The 21,530-nt window shown below is 43.7% G+C and overlaps 1 protein-coding gene across 9 annotated transcripts in view; it reads left to right on the forward strand.

Moving 5' to 3' along the window:
* Window positions 1–21,530, forward strand: part of tenm3 (teneurin transmembrane protein 3) — a 289,706-nt gene that overhangs the window by 35,454 nt on the left and 232,722 nt on the right. For 7 of the 9 annotated variants that reach the window (XM_077525258.1, XM_077525259.1, XM_077525261.1 and 4 more), the window contains exons 2-4: window positions 6,936–7,129; window positions 12,551–12,662; window positions 19,778–19,848. In XM_077525258.1, coding sequence (XP_077381384.1) covers window positions 6,936–7,129; window positions 12,551–12,662; window positions 19,778–19,848 — 377 coding nt within the window. The remainder of the gene's footprint in view (window positions 1–6,935; window positions 7,130–12,550; window positions 12,663–19,777; window positions 19,849–21,530) is intronic. The other 2 variants (XM_077525263.1, XM_077525264.1) reach the window with 1 other exon arrangement.

The following is a 21,530-nucleotide window of genomic DNA, read 5'->3' on the forward strand; positions in this document are numbered from 1 at the left end:
AACAGAACACCTCTCGGGTTCTAATTGGACAGGGGCTGTTCTTCCTAATCACACCTTTACAGATCTCATTCTCATTTCCCACATGAGCATTGAAGCACCCCAGCAGGATGAGGGTGTTTCCAGGGGAATGCTCTCCAGCATTCCCTCCAAGGAATCCAAAGAGGGTATGCACTTTGAACTGCTGTTTGGTGCACAGGTACAAAGAATAGTCAGGACCCGTCCCCCAGCTGAAGGTGGAGGGATGCTACTCTCCTGCCACTGGACTGAACCACATCATATAGGTGCCTGTGCCTCTCACCATGGGTAACGCCAGAGTGGAAGAGAGTCAAACCCCTCTCGTGTGTGGAGGCGAGAAGTTCTCTGCCTTGCACACTAGCTCGGGCTCCTTCTCTGCCAGAGAATTGACATGTCCCTAGGCCATGGCTGCTTTTGGCCACCGACCAGCTCAGTGGGCACCCGACCTCTTTGGCCCCTCCCACAGGTGGTGAGTAGATAGGAAGCCGGACCCATGTTGACTTTTTGTGCTGTGCTCCATGGGTGCATACCTGGCAATCAGGCGCTCGCCATCGAGCACCACCTCCAGGCCTGGCTCCAAAGGGAGGCACCAGTGACCCGTATCTGAGCAAGGGAAATTGTAGTCCATTAATGCAGTGGTCCCCAACCTCTTCTGCCAACCAGCAACCCATTGGGTACTTCTTTGGCGTATCATCTCAGAGCAAAATGCCAGAGCTGAGCACGTCTGCCTCCTGTCGCTTCCCGTTGTTGACGACGCACGCCTTTTGCCAACTGTTTCTGCATAGTCGGCCAATGCTTTGTGACGCAAAGCCTTGCAAAAATGCATAGAATGAGAGTGACCGTTTGTACTCACCCTGATCGCCAGATGTAAGCGTGCTTCAGTCAGTGTGCAGTCCGTGTATTTATTTGAGGCTTCACGTCATTGTGCACTCTCTGAAAGGTGGCATCAACAAATTTACGAAAATATCTAGTTATTATGAGGTATTTTTAACTAGGAATCATTCGAATCTTATTATTTATTTCAAAAAACAAATAGGATGGAAAAGTACAAATTAGAGAAAAAAGAAAAATTGGATGCCATTTTCTTTGTGAAAGGAGTGACTAGAAAGATTTAGATTTACATTCATCTAATCTGGTACTTCTTTGATATAAGAAAAATGTAGAGTGAGTGTAATTGTAAAGTGGCCATGATGAACATGATGTCATTTCAATATGGGTATGTCATGCCCCAACTTGCCCATCACTTCTTCATCATCGCTGTTTCCTTCACCACCTTCACTTTTCTAGCTCTACCTGGGATGATTTCTGAACTACTTTGTCTTGCTGATCCTTTCTAGTTCACATCCGACCTGGGGGCGTAATCACCAACAACATTAAACATAACACCCTCGATTTCAAGCTTCAGCATCATCATACAATTTGACACTCTTTTCACCTCCAGGACATTGTTAACTAAATCTTGCTTTTTGATAATCCCCACTCCATTTCTCTTCCTATGTACAACAGTGTAAAATCATTTGATTCCTTCTAATATTCTAGCCTTATTGTTTTTGCTCTCTTCTTTCTCCTACACACAATATGCCGTATCTGTTATCTATCTTTCTTCTAATCACCATGTCAACCAATCCCGAGCTTTTCCTGTCAGTGTCCCAACATTCAAAGGGCCAACTTTCAGTTTTAGGTTACATGGTTTCCTCTTCTTTCTGCTTATGGACGTGCTTCCCTCCTGTCCTTTGTTTTCAACCCACAGTATCTGAATTTCCACTGTCATGCTGTGGGTTAATGGCTCAGATGGCAGTTGCTAATAACCCAGGCTGTGACTGATCTGGAGGCGTTACAAGAGTCGTTTCCCCCCCCCCCCAAATCAAGTCAAACGTATTTATATAGCCCTTAATCTCAAAGGGCTTCACATGCCCACTGTTATGGATGGGTGGTGCGTGGATGTGATGGGTTGGACCCAATGGCGGAAACACATGGCAGGTAGAGAAATGTGAGGAACTTTGTTGACAGTAACAAGTAAAAGACAGGACGGGACGTGAGAGGACCGGTCGCCAAGACCTGAAAGGGGAAGCAGGCTGCCATGACAGGGACGAGATGTGAGAGGACCGGTCGTCATGACTGGACTGAACGAGAGAAAGACAACTTGGTAGAATTTGGGGCAACTTGGTAGAATGTGGGGCAACTTGGCAGAACGTTGGGCAACTTGGCAGAACGTGGGGTACTTGACAGAACGTGGGGCACTTGCTAGAGGCAAGGAAGACTTGGTGACGTGGACGACCAGATGTGATGAAGACGAGAGGGGACTTCAGGGTGACGTGAGTGACTCCACATGGCGAAGAGGAACTTAACTGAGACGAGGTAGGCTTGGTGACATGGGTGACTGAGCGTGACAAAGATGAGTGGGAACTTCACTTGGAGACCAAAAACGCAGTTCTTCCCACATTAAACAACAACCTGACACAACAGGACAGTACAATGTTCCAACACGGACTGAACAAGCACCATTGACTAAATACACCAATACTAACGAGACTCACCTGGGAAACAATAGGCTGAGGACACTGATTGGAACACATACTGGGAAGGGAGAACACACGCAGGTGGACAAGGTTAACGATAACAAGACAAGGGGAGAACTCCGAATAAAAACTACAAAATCACCAAGAAAAGGGGCAAGTGGGCGGAAAAGGGCACAGGGGGAATAGACTGCTGCATTTTCCAGGGGGTGGGTCATCCAGGGACAAAGAGTCCAGGGATTGTTGCTGCGTTCTCACCAATACCAAAAAGGCAAACTGAAACACTTCCTTCGTGAGCGTTTCACCCCGTAGAGTTTTTTGGAACGATTGCCGCTCATTCGTGCTTTTGTGCGCACCGGAGCAGAGGAGGTGTGTCCCTTGGTGAACAAGGACCGTGGAGCACTTTAGAGAGTCAACAAAAAGTGAGCACCGCCAACTACTTCCACTTCTATCCTGGGACTAAACAGCTGTGGCACTGTTTCCGTTTTTGTAGGGGTGTTAAAAAAAAATTGATTCGGCAATATATCCCGATACTACATCGCGCAAAACTCGAATCGATTCAATAGGCGGCTGAATCGATGTGTTTTTTTTGTTTTTTGTTTTTTTGTTTTTTGTTTTTAAAGAGCTCAGAATTGTTCATTCGGTAGTCTTACCGATTCAGCGTCTTCTCATCATTGCCTTTGTGTGTGTGTGTGTGTGTGTGTGTGTGTGTGTGTGTGTGTGTGTGTGTGTGTGTGTGTGTGTGTGTGTGTGTGTGTGTGTGTGTGTGTGTGTGTGAATCGATTTTTAAACTTCCATTTTTAATGGAAAAATATTAAACAAAACGTCTGACTTCGGGTTAGGATTCACACCTTGAGCATGGAAGAATTATAATTATAATATAATTATAATTATAGTTATATGAACGGAACATTAAGCCTTAATATTTTATTTTAATGCTGTTCAAACATGAAACAGATTACATCTTTTAGACTGAAATTTCAGATAAATAAATAATACATTTTCATATAAATCTTACACTCTACAAGCTTACTGATTAGTATTTTCTAAATTTGAATGAAAAAAAATCGCAACAATCGACTTATAAATTCGTATCGGGATTAATCGGTATGGAATCGAATCGTGACCTGTGAATCGTGATACGAATCGAATCGTCAGGTACTAGGCAATTCACACCCCTACTTTTTTGAGGTACGTGATAGCACTTTCGCTTTTTTAGAGGCAATCTGGCGGCCGGCAGTTGCGCTAAAAATAGCTTTGGTATGGATGATAAACACTGCTGCAACCTCGGTACAGTTCATTAGCTAGTAAACAGACTTACCAGCACTTGAATGCTACTTCTTTGCTCACCATTCTGTCTCGGCTGGCGTGTTGTTGCGCTCGGGGTGACAATTGACCTTTCGCATAAGCTCCGCCCCCCTTAGTTACTGTTGCTAGTCCGTCAAGCTTGGTGACTCCGACAGCACAAGCCGTGACGGGAAGACTTACCCCGGGTTTTCACCGGATGCGGTTGCGGTGCGGTTGCGGTGCGGTGCGTCTTGAATGCGTGCTCCGGACGGGTCAATTTTTTTGTCAATCCACACCGGCTCCGCACAGCTGCGGTCCGGCAGCTCCGTCGCCGCCCACTTCCCAACGTGTCTCGCGGGACCGCGCGCGCGCGATCATGTGGCATTTCACAACGAGAGGTGGACTTCTTTTGATTTAACATTTTCTTCTTCTTCTGCTATGAGATTCCATGCAGCATCCTTTTTTTGGTTGTCCTTGTAAAGTATATTAATAACGAGAGTCGGGTCAGTGCGGGTCCACTCTTTATTTCTGTCTTCCGCGTCCGGCTGCCGCTCAGTACGGCAAGCGAGACGGGCACAACAAGCAATCGCGAACATCAAACTCACAATACATTACAGTCCTTATAAAAAGGATGTGCCGTGTCATATATTATTTTGTGGTTTTCCACCTCCAATATAAACCTCTCCTCGTCCATGTTCGCTGGTGTCTAAACCGTGAATGAGCACATGGCCCGGCGACGCCCACGTCACGTTTTGCTGAAAAACTTGCGAAATAGGAGCTGGCGAGTGTTTTATTCTGAAAAGTAACCGGAAATTTATTTTGAAACTGCCTCGGTCTTCCTGTCCCACTCGATGTGTTTTGTGCTAGCTTGCCATTTGCCGGAGGCCTACCGCTGCGGCGTCCGGCAAAAATAGAAAATAGGTCTATCCTTGCGGAAGGCTTGCGGCACGCCGCAGGCCATCCGCAGTCGACACGCAACGCACCCGCAAGCGGTGTAAACTGCACCATTCGAATGAATGGAATCTAATTGCTTGCGTCGCCGGACCGCACCGCAACCGCACCGCAACCGCAACCGGTGAAAACCCCGGGGTTACACCGGCGTGTATTAGTGATTTCTTTTGGAGCAATACCAGTGCAATATCCTCCAGATCGAGGCAAAAAGGTTTACAATATGCAGTGGAGGGTTATAGTCATAATATTAAATTAGCCATCGAAGGGGAAACATACAGGACGCACGCTAAATCTGAGAAAACCCCACGACCTATACTTCAGATGCAACCAGCACAGCATTATGGACCAGTCGTGCTCTTGTACTGCCGGGTAAGTTTTCTTACTTATATTAGTCTAGTATTGTTAAAATATGAGGATTACTGTTAGGTCAGCAAGTTAGGTAAACCTCGGTGTTTATAGCTAGCTAAACATTAGTGTTTTTTTGTTTTTTTTGTGTTTGAAAGCATCAGATCAGTCATTGTTATTAAAATCAAATATTTATGTCACCCTAGCCATGGATTTAGTTAAGGTTAACAGCCTTCGAGCTGCTCCCTTGTCTGGTTCAACACTTGTACAGCAAGCACAAGGTTAGGATACTCCGGAGACGGGTGTCCGTTCACAAAATGCTGCATGAAAAATGAAAACAAGATAAGCTCGGGGCACTTATTAGGACGCTAAGTTTTCCAAATTTGACGAAGCTTTGTGTTAACGTTAGCTCGCAACATTTAGACAAATGCAAAAGCTAACAGAAGTCTTTAAACTAACATTAACCACTGACTGAACAAGCTTAACTTAGATGGCAATGACATTCTAGCAATATATATTATTCATTAATAGTAACTACAATAACTTTGATATCGTTTTGTTATTGCCCCGAAAGCAAACTACACTACAGCTAGCTAGTTAGGCCAATAGAGTTAGCATAGTCTTACCTTAGCACAGTCCGATTTACATACTACGTAGGCACACCGCTTCATCATTTTGGAGGTCCGGAGCTTGTTAATGGTTGTCACTCTTCTTCCGTAAAGTTTTATGGTGGTTAGCAGTCTCGTAAGCCATCAAATAAAATCAATCAGACTATGGACGTCATCGAGAGCTGAGTAAAGCGTGACGGACTATGCTTACATAGCAACGGTTGCTAAATGTGTGATTGGTCAATGCTCGTTTGGGGGGCGGTGTTTGCGAAAGGTTAATAGGACGCTGTGTGTGATGTAGCCCGTACTCGAAGCCGATTTGCTGTCGCAAGGCGAAATGCAGAAAAAAAGTTATATTTTTTTTAACTTTAGCGACTATACGAGTGTGCGGATTTTTGTCACTTATGTGCGGATTTTCGCTGCTGCGCATCGTGCCAAAAACGTCCTCCGCGCCGCCCCACGCACTTTCATTCCGGTGCGCGTGTACTCCATTGGCTACAATGCAAACGCGCCGCCGAACCGCCCTCCTCCCCGATTTTGGTGTGAACTCAGCATGTGTCGGCTCGGGACGGAAAGGCCAGTGGCTGTGTCGGCTAAGGCAAGTCAAGTCTAGTCAAATTTATTTCTATAGCCCTTAATCATAATAGAGTCTCAAATCGCTTCACATGCCCACTGTTACGGATGGGTGGTGCGTAGATGTGATGGTTGGACCCAATGGTGGCTACACAACGCAGGGAGAGAAATGTCAGGAACTTTATTGACATAACAAGTAAAAGACAGGATGGGACGTGAGAGGACCGGTCGCCAAGACCTGACCGGACAAGGGGAATCAGGCTGCCATGACTGACTTTTTAATTGTATTATAGATGTTTTAGTTGTTCAGCACTTTGAGTTGCATTTGAATGTATGAAAGGTGTTATATAAATAAAGTTTGATTGTGTGTGTGCCTGTCTATTATATAGTATAATTTTCAATTTAGTTGGACAGGTTGGAAGTCCTTTAATGGTGGAAAAGATTTTCAATTGTTTAGCTTTGGTCTCAATATTTTATCATAAAAAAGTGATCATCCTTTATGTGTATTGTGCACTGTATGCATATATTATTGTGCATAGTTGATTGTAATTACAGTAACAATAATATTTTGTATAAAATAAAGCTAAACTGTTGGTAAGACATTAGTGATGAAGACTTTCTTTGTGTAATGTGTTCACAGGACAAGTTCCATCTTCTTTTATATCCCTCATTCTTCTTTCTCTCTGTCTATCTTTCTTCCTGTCAAATTAGCTGTTACACAGCATGCCGCAATGTTTGCCAGCAAGACCAGCAGAAGCATTATGGAAGTGAAAGAGCGACGTCCGTACTGCTCACTCACTAAGGCCCACAAGGACAAAGAGGGGGCATATCCTGGTGAGATAGCTGACATTTGTTAATTAATTTGTTCACTTAGGCATGGTTTCTCTAATGGACTCATTGGAGCATGTAAACTATGCTTTGAAAAGCTAGTTCTTCAGTAGTGGTGTAGTGGTCCCTTGAGAAGTGGGTATACTCTAAATTTTACTTACTTTTTATTTTTGTTTTTTTTGCTTCGAGATCAATGCCCTGTTTTAGAAACTGTGACCTGTGAGGGAAAAGCCACAATTTGTAATTACGCACAATAATGAAATGATCATGATTGAATTAGGAGCAGTTTGTAATGTAAAATGTTTTGTGAGGTAAACATGAATGTTATCTACTATAAAATTAAACTACATCGTATTATTTAGTTAGGGCTATATTACTTTGAGTTATTGTATACAGTAAATTGGTTAACGTTACTTAGACCTAAAAAATAAGGTGGGGTGGATGGGGGATTCATAGACACAGATAATCTCTGGTCCTGGCATTTATTACAGTTTCATTCATCTAACATTGCAGTGTGGCATAACAGTCTTTGCAAACTGAGTTAATTATACAATTACTGAAACAATTACAGGGGTTCCAAACATCAGTGGTTCACAAATCGGGTAAACACGTACCCCTGTGGGTTCATGAAAACACATCAGGGGACACATGGGGTTTTAAAATATTTAAAAGGTAGTATACATGCAAGAAACCATCTTTTTTTTTCTTCCAGTGTCTGCTTTTATTTCAAGTTAAATGAATTATTTGTTTTGAAAACAAATATGTACCATGATCAATTACATGGGACTGTGGTCAAAGTTAAAACCAGTTCCCAAATTAAAATTACAGCTACGAATGTAACTACGGTTCTATGAGTCCCGAACGACCACCAGGTGGCGGTGTTGTAACCAGCACGGAATTAAAAAAAACAAAAAAAAACGAGCATGACTGGAACTCATTCTCTCAGAACCATCCATCCATTTTCTTGACCGCTTACTCCTCACAAGGGTCGCGGGGTGCTGGAGCTTATCCTAGCAGGCTTCGGACAGTAGGCGGGATACACCCTGAACTGGTTGCCAGAATCGCAGGGCACAAAGAGACTAACAACCATCCAAACTCACAAGCACACCCATGGACAATTTAGAGTGCCCAATTAACCTGCAAAGCATGTCTTTGGAATGTGGGAGGAAACCGGAGTACCCGGAGAAGTCCATGCAGGTGAAGATGCAAACTCCACCCAGGAAGGCCGAAGCCTGGACTCGATCTTGCGTCCTCAGCACTGAGAGGCGAGCGTGCTAACCAGTCAACCACCTTCTTGCGCAAATCAACAAGAGGGACCGCAGGACCGCGAACCACGTCCAGTGGATGAGGGAAGGTGACATCCAAACTGTAGAACCTTGAAAACGTGCAAGGATGACCAGGAAGCAGCTGCACGGATGTCCTCCAACGGCACGCCTTTCAGAGCGGCCCACGATGTAGACACACTCCTGGTGGAGTGACTACGAACCTTCGGAGGAGCGGACCGACCAGAAACCCGGTATAATTGCCGAATTACATCCCCGATCCACTGAGAGAGGCGTTGCTTGGAAACAGCGGCCTTCTTATTTGGGCCGTCGCAAGACACAAATAGCTGGGTGGATGTACGAAAACATGTCGTAGCATCCAGATGAGAGCAGAGCGCCCACACAGGACAACAAAGACCTGGAGCAGCATCCCCAACCATAGATGTCGGAGGAAAACGACAAGACGAATAGGGTGATTGGCTTGGGAGCCCGACAAAACTTTGGGCGCAAAAGCAGCATTTGGCCACCATGTGACTCCCTGCCTCGTTGGGGTACCAAGGAAGGCATTTGGGGCTGACAAGAGCGTAGAGCTCCCCCACACACTTTGCGGATGCAATCGCAAGTAGAAAACGCCGTCTTATGAGACAACCAGCGGAATTCCACCTTGGCCGGCGGCTCAAAAGGGGATCTGCACAGTGTGTCGAGCACCAAGCGAAGCTCCCAGGCGGGGACCCGAACAAAGGCTAAGGGCACCCCTAAGGAAGGAGATCACAAGACTATGGCAACCCACAGACTTGCCATCAATTGTAACATGGCGGGCCGAAATCGCCGCCACGTAAACCTTGATCGGAAAAGGGAAACGCCCCTTATCAAAAACAGATCGAAGGAACTCCAAAACAGCAGGAATAGGGTACGTCACGGGATCATCCAGCTTTTGGCACACCACTCCGTAAACAACTTCCACCTGTTAGCATACATCAAACGAGCGGATGGAGCTCTGGCATTAAGGATCGTATTCTTAACAGATGGTGAGCACTCAGTCAGTAGTGAGTCTCATCCCTCAGCGGCCAGACAAACAACTTGAGCCGACGGAGATCGGGATGCCAAATCAGACCCCGCTGTTGGGACAGTAGATCCAGCCGACCAGGCAGAGGCCACAGTTCGGATGAGCATAGATGGCAGAGAAGAGGGAACCAAGTCTGGGCAGGCTAAAAAGGGGCCACCAACAACATTGTGTGACCCTCCTGAAGGACCCTTTGAAGGGTCAGATGAATGAGGAGGAGAGGAAGGAAAGCATATCGAAGACCCCTCGGCCAAGGGTGTACCAGAGCATACTGGCCTAGCGGGCTGCTCCGTTCCCTCAGAGAAAACCAGAGGGGACAGTGAGTGGACTCCTCTGAGGCAAAAAGATCGACCATCGCTTTGCCAAAGCGACTCCAAATGTCGCTGACCACATCCAGGCGGAATCCGCCGACTGGTTGGCAATGCTTGGGAGAAACACAGTCCGCAGGCTGGCAAGGCGGGGGCCGGCCCATTTGAGAAGTCGTTGTGAGACTCGTAGCACTGGGCTGACCTCGTCCCTCCCTCATGATTGATGTGATACACAGTGGAAGGGTTGTCCGACCACACCAGGACATGTCTCCCTGCCACGTATGGCAGAAAGTGAATGAGGACCAGATGCACTGCTCGCAGTTCCAGCACATTGATGTGAAGTGATCTGTCCGCTGCAGACCACTGACTGAGCAGTCCTGTGTTGCCCAACTGCGCCCCAGCAACTCAAGCTGGCATCGGTGACTTCGCGACGTGCTGGTACCACCCCTAACTGAACTCTCGCTGACAAAACAGATCTGCGACGCCATGGTGCAAGAGCACCCATGAACCAACAGAACACACGAAGACGCTTTCGACGATCCAGTAGAGGATCGAGTCGGAAACTTTTCAATGGTCGCAACGACAGCAGGCCCAGTAGCACAAGGGTCGCCAGGGACGTCAATTTGACCAGCAGACAGTGCAACATCCCTTTGGCCTGGAAGAGGGAGACGAGACGTAGTACATCGTCCACCCTCTGTGGGGATGGTCGAGCAGTCATGGAGGTGGTGTCTAACGACATTCCAATGAGGCGAGTCTTCTGAGAAGGAGCGAAAGAGGATTTCTCCAGGTTGACCTTAAGGCCGAGTCCTGAGACATGCTGTAGAAGCACTGGCGTGTAGGAGTGCCTGAGCTCTGGACGGTGCGGATATTAGCCAGTCGTCCAGATATGGGAGCACCTTCATGCCACTCGACTGCAGGGGTGCAAGGGCCACCTTCACCACCCGTGTGATAACTCTGGGAGAGAGTGACAGACCGAATGGGAGTACTCTGAATTGCCAGTGGCGACCTTTGTAAGCAAAGTGGAGAAACTTCCTGTGCTGATGGGCAATAGGGACGTGGAAGTAACCGTCCTTCAGATCGATTGAGCTGAACCACTCTCCTTGGCCGACCAGCCGCAACACGGCCGATGTAGTCAGTATGCGGATAGGTAACACCTTGAGATAACTGTTGAATCCTCATAGATCCAGGATAGGACAGAATCCGCCTGTCTCTTTTGGAATGAGGAAATAGGGGGAGTAGAATCCCCCTGGGTGAGCCACAGGATCCACTGCTTCGATAGTGGACTTGGCTAGGAGGGTTTCCAGCTCTTGATCTAGAGCTAGTGCCCTCACAGGGTCGTTGATGACCGTCTCTCTGACCCGGTTGTAGAGAGAGAGGGAATTGAATCCTGTACCCATGAGTTAAGGTCGAAAGCACCCATGGGTCCGAAGCCAGAGCAGCCCAGTAATTGAGCTGTCGACAGGAGAAATAACCAACTGCCGGCCCCTCGGGCTTACTCCCAGGCCCACCCGGATTTAGGGTTCCAGGAGGGACGATGTGTAGTGCGTGTAGCTTGGGGCTAACTGTTTGGCCTCGCCCAGATGGACGGTCCTCACGGGCATCCGTAACATGCCTCCGTGAAGGCCGACGAACACCAGTTCCCCCGTTGGACGAAAATCCTGCACAGCACATGACAAAGGACTTGACGGAGCACAGGGCCTGGTAAGGCTAGCAAACTTATGCTTTGTGTCATTGGCATGTACTGTACGTTCAACTACGGTCGCAGCCGAGCTGAAAAGTTGCCTCTGAATCATCCAGTTCCTTCCGTGAGGGCTCACGCAAGGGAGACTGAGCCAACCAGACCTGTCGGCATGCCTGGATGAGCAAAGACATCCATACAACGGCCCTGATCTCGAGCAAGGAGGGACAAATCCCTCAAAGCCATGTTACAAAAGGATGAAGCCTCCTCCACTTCGTCGTTTGCCAAAGCGGCAGAGAGAGCAAGCAGGAGATGAGCATTGGCGTTGGCCAGGCGTACTACGACTGTGTTATACGACTTAGTTATCAGTTCATCCATCAAGTGCCACTAATGGTCAGGGCATCTGGCATCCTCTCTCAGGGCTTCCTTAGCGGAGATGACGAGTGTAGCTATAGAATACTCCACATTAAACATACGTTCCAATGATGTTTTCATCCTATGTACAGTATGTTCGGATAGCCTACATGGTCACTTACTGGAAAGACGTTTATTTCTGTCTTGCTCACATATGATCATCGCGCAGGAGACGGCGCGACCTGTCAATCAATTGGAGTGGCATTGGCACCCACTCGTTAGCAATAAAGTCCTCGGCATGACCCGCCCTACTCATTCTCTGATTGGTGCATCAGTCCTCATGCCTTTAACTATAAGAGAGCGAGTACTACAAGAGAGCCAATTAGAGGCAGTGGAGGTTGGGTCATGGCCACTGATCTATGTATGTAACTGGATAGCCGATGGAGCCGATCCAGTAATATATACAGATCAGTGGTCATGGCTGAATGGTGCGCAAAAACTGCGTATCCAGCAGGATTCGGAAGTGGATAGATGTAAAATTTAGAATTTAGAAGTGGGCCGACGCAAAACTAACTGAAAAAGAAATGGGTATATGCCGTATACCCGCACATACCCTGGACTACACCACTTTTTCAGTTGTTTCTATGTTACTTTTGTATGAAACTAAACTATTACCACAGCAACAACTGAATAGTAACATCATCTTGGGTGTTCCAAATTTATCTTTCAGGAATTTAAGGTCTTGTTATTTGTATTCTTCAGGGAACAGTGAAGACTGTGCTCTTGGCCACCACGAAGTGCGTGTCCCAACTCAGAAGTCTTACTCCTCTAGTGAGACGCTCAAGGCCTTTGACCAGCACCAAGACCAGACCAGGTGAGAAGTCCAATTACCATATTTTCACGAGCATAAGGCGCACCGTATTTTTCGGCACAGTCTCAGTTATGGGTGCTATTCCTGACTTTAACACACACATAAGGCGCACCGCACTATAAGGCGCAGGCAAGGTTAAGTGCAGGCAGGGTTAAACGTGTGGTGCTCACAAGACAGGAGGACCAATGACCACTTTGATTATTGTAAGTAGAAGATCTCGCTTACCCACTTTCAACTCGCAGAGTGCAGGCAAGTCATTCTTCCCCATGTCATGTACAATCACGTTGTTACGGCAAAATGAAATCACCACGTAGCAACAAACTAGAACACACTACCAAAACCAATACAACAACTAGACCACTAACCATTAGCAATATGCTAAAACATACGCTAGCACATGCTAGCGCTAGTTTTTAAAAAGGCAGAGAGCAATAACAATGTACTCGCGTTGCTTTTGATCAATCACAAATCCCTCAAAATCCTAGTCTTCTGTATCCGAAACAAACTGGGCAAGTTCTCCATCAAACACACCATTCCGGCTCCGTCTCATTGTCAGTCAGTCTCGTTGACGTGCGCTCCTCGTTGAACATCACCGTCCCCTCTCTCTCTCCCTCCCCACGCTGGCTGATCACGTCTTCTTCGCATATTAGTGCCAATCAAGCAATTAACTTTAAGTGGCTCTTTAAGCTCTAAAACAAGAAAAAAAAAGAAAAGAAAAAAACAAAAAGAGTACATGCTCACTGAACATGCACGCTTTAACTTAATGGCAGAAGTCCCCCCCTTCTTTTTTATGTATCCTTCCGCCGATGGCCTCATTCACAGTACAAAATAGGTCCCCAAAGATATCAATGTGAAAATAAATCAATTTGTCGATGGGAAATCCTCCCACACAGAAAGAGAAAAAGATCAAATATTCTCTTACAACCCCCCCATTTTTTTTTTATTATTATTTTTTTTTTTTGTATGTGCTTGTGTGAGCGCTCCTCCCTGACTGGTGGCTCGTGTCCCCGAGAAGTAGAGGTAAGATCGAACCTAAAAAATCCAGCCCGACCCGACCCAGGCCCGCAGGCATTAAAGCCCGACCCAGCCCTAGCCCGACCAATTAACTTGATTTGCAGGCCCGAGCCCGAAGCAAACCCGAAATTTCAATTTATCCTATAGTATTTTTGGCAGAAAAAAAACGCAAGATTTTTTAAGGTTAAAATAATCTACGTATGTTTTAATACCATGATAAATACATTTGCACAACGAAATAACGCTGGAACACAGAATAAGAGGCCAGACAAAGAGAGTGAAAGAGAGATCTTGATGCGCACTCGCTCAATTACGCAGAGAAATACTGCAGCCCACACAGGCTTTAAATAGAATAATGCAAATCAAATAAATGCAATTACCTTACGGCGCCGCCTTCTCTGTTTTATCCAAATTATTTATCTACAACAAGTATTCCTTAGTTTAGTATCCACACATTGTTTTAGTATACATTTTTCTAAACATATATTTATTTTAAAAATAAAGTCAGCGAGAGAGACCGACCCGACCCGACCCGAACGTAGATTGACATTTTAGGCCCGACCCGGCCGAAATTCTTATCTATTTTCACTTTTCACTTTTACACTTGTAGTGTTTGTTTATTCTAGGCTCTTAATTTATTTTCCTCGTCATGTTTTGTGTGCAGCATTCTCTAATTTAACTTTTCAATTTAACTCTTTCAGTTGACTTTCGGTTCTCATGCTGTCCTCAATCAGGTCCATCTTTCATGCATATAAGCAATGTGTCTCCTCATACACAGTCAGTCAGAGGTTGGACCTCGGTCCACACACAAGGCGCACCTCACTATTAGGCGCAGCGATGACTTTTGAGAAAATTTAAGACTTTAAAGTGCACCTTATAATTGTGAAAATACGGTAGTCATAAGGCCCATCTACTACATAGAAGTTATTTGCCGAAAGTAGTTTGACTTGGCATGATTATACTTGCTTATTGTCTCTACACTTTGCAAATTGTGAGCGGTTTTGTTGCTGCTGTCCATCATCACATAATTATAAGTATATACTTCCTACTCCTTTTCGTACATGTATGTCTAACTTACTAGGAAGGACTGGGTTGATGACTGTCTTACTTTATATCTCATGTAGCTTCATTTGACATTAAGTTTAGTTTTTGTTAGCTTCAATTGCTTTTTTTTCTTCTCATTTTTTTTCTTTTCAGAAGTTTTCGCTTCACAATTTTTATGCATGTTCGAAATAAAAATTGAAATCAAATCAATCAATAAGCAGGTGTGCAAATAATTTATGAGCAAAACGGACAGTTCAAAAATTACGTCAATAATTACAACAGCTTTTGAGTGTCTAGAAAAGTATTTAATTTAAGTTAAATACAACAACAAAAACTATTTTAAAGTGCAACACGGAAAACTAACTTGAAATAATGCTTATTTAACATCAGTCTCACACTATCAGCATCACCTAATACTGTATACTGGTCAGGAGATCCTGCAGAGGCAAGTGGTGGACCTGGGGCTTCCTGGTCATACAGAGGTCCTCCTGAAGGATGTGATGTCCCTATGGCGTCCTTGTCAGGAACTTCAGAAGATCCCCCTTGGCTCATTATCTGGAGCTCCAAAATATTTTAGAAGTGTTCCTAGAAAGACAAACCTCCTTAGGTTATCAAGTAAATAGACCATGAGTGAATATTTCTATTTTTTTTTAATTACAGTGATGCATCCATCCATTCATTGTCTTAACCGCTTGCAGTAACACAGTATATTAATTAAAATGAATCTGTTTTTATGTTAAAAATTGTGATGTACAGTACTTGTACCTAATGACAAATTTGTCACTTTTAAGCATTTTCTACAATAATTCACATATTATACTAGTTGACTGGCCATTATACTAGGGGCTGGCCAAGAGAAAGTTAACATCTATAAATAAATGCCCGAGGGTAGCGAGTTGGCTAACAAAACAAATAAACAAACTTTCTAAAAATAAAATAACGATCCTGTTGATTGGAATCTTGTGTTGGAAGAGGGAAACCTCCAAAACCTGCAGGACTTCGTCCCTCGACGCGCGCCCCTGCATTACGGTGTCTGTTTTATTTAGTAGTACTCTCGCTAACGGGAAGAGTAGATGGATAGCTGTCAATCATTCTCACACAGAGACGTTTACGTTACGTCACAAAGTGACACAAAAACACCAGCCACTGCTGAACATCACAGTTAATATTATTTATGTCCTATGTTTGTTTTTTAATCAAGGACATTTAATCAGGACATTTTAATCATCCTCGGGTAAGACTACACATAGAACTTGGGGGCCCCCTGGTGGTTTGGGAGCCCTAGGCAGCCGCCCACTTCGCCTATAACCAAAAACAGCTATGCCTGGTTGGATTGTAGACAGGCCGGGGATCCATGTTATTGATAGAAAACCCCACTAAAGTGCATTTTCATACTTTTCATACTATAGGCCCTTTAAACGACCAGAAACATTTAAAAAAAAAAAAAAAAAAAAAAAAGACCATGCCACTCACTACTCTGTCTAAAGCCTGGTTCACACATAAAGAGAATCAGGCTGTTTTTGTCCCGATATTGCCCCTTCCCGACCAAGGACGTCAAACGCCCGACAATCTTTTGTCTCATAAGATTATCTTATAAGATTATTTTTATATGAGAGATGTGTTAAGAGTGGATTTGTCCCGATAATTGGGTCCAAAACCAGTCGGGGACGGCAATTTTAAATAATGAACATGTTCAATATTTACAACAAAAATTTTAACGTCGGCGGGGACGCCGAGGTGCGCCTGCGCCACCAACTGTGACGTCAACCGGAATGTAGCCAATCAAGAGGCGCCCTAACTGAAAAAGACGGAAGTGCGCATATACAAAAACAACAAGCATATCAGAAAGCATGTCCGACCAGAAGCACAAAGTCCGGTGGACCTCTACCATGGAGGACCAGCTCGTGGAAGAAGTAGTCCGCAAACCACCATCATTACTTCCAGTTCGTCGCGTTTGTTGTCTTCCATGATGTGTCTCGTCGTTTCCAAGTTGTGGTTCCAGCTGTTTTTTTTCCCCTTTCCGATTTTGATTAGATCACATATAATCACGCGAGAGGTCTCTCACGGAGGACTGGAATCTTGACCAGTGTTGAGATGATAATCTTTATGTTTGTGAGGGAGCTGTGATGAGATTATCTGCGCACCTTACACACAATTCCACCATAGCTGTTAAATGATTGTTTTATCTTTATGTGTGGCATCTGACAAAGATAAAAAAATCTTTTAAGATTTGAAAAATCCTTACATGTGTACCAGGCTTAACTTTATACATTATTTTCTGTCTCTACGGGAGAGAATGCCACCAATCAGGCTGGGAGGAGTGCTACATGCACATTTCAATTTAGAAATGGTCATCCATGCCTTTGTTACATCTCGGCTGGATTACTGTAATGCACTTTTATTTTGGAATCAGCCAGTCCTCCTTGCAGCGTCTCCAGCTTGTCCAAAATGCTGCTGCTCGTTTCCTTACTGGTGCCCGGAAGAGGGAACACATAACCCCTATCCTGGCCTCTCTTCACTGGATGCCCGTGAAATTTAGAATCCACTTTAAGATTCTTCTATTTGTTTTCAAATCTCTCAATGGTCTTGCCCCACCTTATCTCGCTGAGCTCTTACTCACCTGCCCGGTGCCTCAGGTCAGCAGACCAGACACATATTGGAGGTACCGAGGGCTAAGCGGAGGCTTAGAGGAGATCGAGCCTTGCTGTTGCCGATCGCTCCCTTTGGAACGACCTTCCACTTAATATTAGGCAATCCCCCTCTTTATCCTCTTTTAAAACACGTCTTAAAACACATCTGTATTCTTTGGCTTTTGGAGCACAATGAGACTTGTTTTATGGTGTGTATGAGTTTGATGTTTAGTCTACTTATTTATGTATTTATTTATCTCTTTCGTCACTACTTCTTATTTATTTATTTACTGATGTAAAATGTATTTACTTTAAAAAAAAAAAAAAAAAAAACTTGTGTTCGCACTTCAAAATGTTTGCTTTGTTATTGTTTACTGCAAAACTGATATTTATGTTTATGTACAGCACTTTGTATACACCAATGCCTGTTCTTCGCTTTATAAACAAAGTTGAGTTGAGAGTTGAATAAGAATGTGCAGGATGTTGGCTATATTTCTTCCCCAACTACACTTGGTCAAAATACGTATAACATGCCCAGAAGGCGTAACTTATGCTCTCCACTGGTTCTTTCCACTGTCTGTTTGGTTAGGTTTGCCTCGCCTCAGAAATACCATTTGATGGTGACTGTGTTCAGACTCACTCGCTGGTACAGCACCAGAGTCTGGTTTCCAGGGTAGCCGCATGCGCAGTTAGACTGCACTCCGCGCTAGACTTGTGTTGGGGACGAAAATATGGCTCTACATTTTGTTCGCACTAATGTAGGGGTGTCAAACCTAGGGTCCGCGGGCCGGATTAAACACCTTTGCGAGCCTGATCCGGCCCGCAGAAATTATTTTGTAAGGGTAAAAAACAAACAAAAAAAAAGGAGTAATGTCGGACTAATTAATCAGCCGGCCACAATCAAAGCATATAAATTTGTAATTTCACAAGCAATCCTCAGATGAGTAATGTAATTTGTACACTGAATGGCTCTGGATGTTATTTTACACATTTTAAAGTTAGTTTGTTTAACAAAAATAAAAGTACAGACCAAAATAAATCAAACACAAACATGCTAAATAAGACACACATTCAACTACACAGATGACAAGGATTAACGTCCTTATAACTTCATTGACGGCACCACGCATTCTGTGAACTACATACAGGTATATGCAAAATAGGTAGATATAACACGCCCGGAACTCACACAGGCAGAATGTTGCCGCATTCCATTTGTATTCGTGTTATTTTGTGGGACATTTTATTTACAGTTGCATCCCGCAATTTAGGGCTGGGCTGGTCCGCAAGTACCGAAAATCAGCGTATAATTGACGGTAATTAAAAAAAAAAAAAATTACATCCAATGATTTTACTAAGGATGTACATCACAATACGATATTATCACAATATGAAGGTCACGATATGATAATTATCACAATATTGTGGGGAGGTTGGCGATACAAAAAAAAGGTCAAATATTGGTAAAAAAAAAAAAAAAAAAAAACATACTAAAAACAAAAACACAATAGTGTGCTTTTGTACATTACAGCAATGCATATAAACAACTTACAATCTCAAATAAGACTTAATATTGAGTCACTTGCTGATGCACGCACATATTGAGTTCCTCCACAGAGTGACTCGGTTCACAAGCATATTACATTCCCCTTCATCTGACCAATAACGAGTATTTTAAACATAGTAGGACCAAAACATGCCTTATGTAAATTAAACTGCAGTAAAAAAAAACTAGCCACCCGAGGGTGCTAGAACTGCACAAATGGTAATCAACCTGACTTTTTAAAAAGATGGGCTGCTTTTAATATCATGACATGACGACGATGATATATGTCTTAATATCGCGATATCATGATATTGCCATTATCATTACATCCCTAGATTTTACAGATCCGGCCCACTTGGTAATATATTTTCCTCCATGTGAACCCTGAGCTAATATGAGTTTGACACCCCTGCACTAATGCCTTGACGAGGCAACGCCACGAAATGGAATTCGTCTCAAAAGCTTTGCATTTTTCAATATTCTTACTTGTATTTTGATGATAAACATGCTCAGGAATGTTAGAAGGTGAATTTTATTACATTAGAAGACTACATATACAGGAATTTCTGTTCCGTTCTTCATCTTTTATTATTTTAGCGAGGCCATCTTGTGTGACCGGGACTGCGATTTAAATTCTGAATTCCACGTTGCAAGTCAGTTTGTGGTTTTATGGACATCATCTTATCTGGAAAGAGCATATCTAAACTCTAAAGGGTATTTACAATTTTAAAAAAAGAAAGAAAAGAAAACAATAATTCATTTCAAAAAGATGTAGTAGAGTCTCGTCTCATTTCAAAAGGATCCTAATTATAGGACTACCTAACTATCGTGATTTATTTTTATTTATTTTTTTAAATAAAATATAAACCATTATGTGTTGACAGGTTGTTTTATGGGACATCAAAAGGACATAAGGATATGCTTCATCATGAACAAGATGATTACAACATAGACGGTGAGTATTAATTTATTTGCACACAGATTTATTTATTTATCCCAACCCCAACACACACACACACGCACATGCGCCCGCACACACACATACCTAAAGAAGCTCGGATCATCATCGGGAGTTTGTAGCAAAACAAATATTTCCTTATTTGTATGGACGTTAAGTTTGCTTTTGTGATATAAAAATACATCTCTATCTAAATCTTGTAAATGCATTTCAATAAAATCTCAGCATCACATTTTCTGACTTTAAATAATTTTCTGACTTTAAATAAATAGCAAACAGTGAAGACATATGACAGAAACTGACACTATCCAATAGTAAATGCATATTCAGGCACCAAATGTTGAAGAGGGAAAAAACACAAAATAACTCATTGGAAGAAAATATGCCACACCATAGGGTTGATCTCCAGTACCAATTAACACAGCATCAGTTTGGAGTAAATCTTATCTGCTTCTTTTTCCTAGTTTGTCTAATTGGAGCTCATTTAAAATTAATATAACTTTTAATTGGAGAGCAGCAGTCTTCATCTTCAGCTGTGACATTAATTACAGAAAGCTTTTATAATTCCCCTTTCATTTGCTGATTAAAGTTGAAAAGGGACATTCTGCGATTTTTCTGATAATTTGTTTGCCCAGTTTTCATTTATATTTCAAAGGACTGATATGCATGTCATCTAAACCTGAGTTCATGTTCAATGAATGCACATTTCACCTCCATACTTGAAAACCCATCTTCAAGCGAGTTTCATCACTTCCTTGTAAAAGTAATTTTGGTCTTAAAAACAAAGTATAAAGAAACGAAATACTAATTAGTATCATCCAAATTAAGGCCGTTTTCAGGCGTTATCTTTCATTAAAATTCAACTTCTCCCCAAAAACTGAATCCAATATATTTGTAAGCAACAGCATGAGAGGAAATGGCCACATACTCTTACAATTAAGTTAGAAAGTGTTCTTTGTCCCGTTAACTGCCAACCGTGTAGTTTTCATCTCAGTGTACAACCACCAGACAAACAGTAAACACCGCTACCATGTTCCAAACTACAAGCCACCAAGTCATCTTACTGTGACTCCCTCCTGTTAACTTATTTGCTTCCCAGTATGAATGCCCTGCGAATGGCTGTTGACGAGTTTAGTGTACCCCGCCTACTGCCCAAAGCCAGCTGGGATAGGCTCCAGCAACCCCCACAACGCTGGTGAGGAGTAAGCGGTCAAGAAAATGGATCCATTTTCTTGACCGCTTACTCCTCACAAGGATCCTCAGTACTGGGAGGCGGACGTGCAAACCCATATATGGTGGGTACCGCCCATATATACATATATATATATATATATATATATATATATATATATATATATATATATATATATATATATATATATAAATAAATGTATATGCATGGCTTTATGCCCCTGGCAGGGTCACCCATGGCAAACAGGTCCTAGGTGAGGGACCAGACAAAGCATGGCTCAACGACCTCTTATGATGATTACCAAAAATGGATCACGTTTTCCCATGCCCGGATGCAGGTCACCAGGGGGCCCCTCTCTGGAGCCCTGGAGGCGGGGCTCGAAGGTGACCGTCTGGTGGCCGGGCCTGTACCCATGGGGCCCAGCCCGAAGAGGCAATGTGGGTCCCCCTCCTCATGGGCTCACCACCTGTGAGAGGGGCGAAAGGGG

Source organism: Festucalex cinctus, chromosome 6 (assembly GCF_051991245.1).
Source record: "Festucalex cinctus isolate MCC-2025b chromosome 6, RoL_Fcin_1.0, whole genome shotgun sequence".
Classification (NCBI taxonomy): Eukaryota; Metazoa; Chordata; class Actinopteri; order Syngnathiformes; family Syngnathidae; genus Festucalex; species Festucalex cinctus.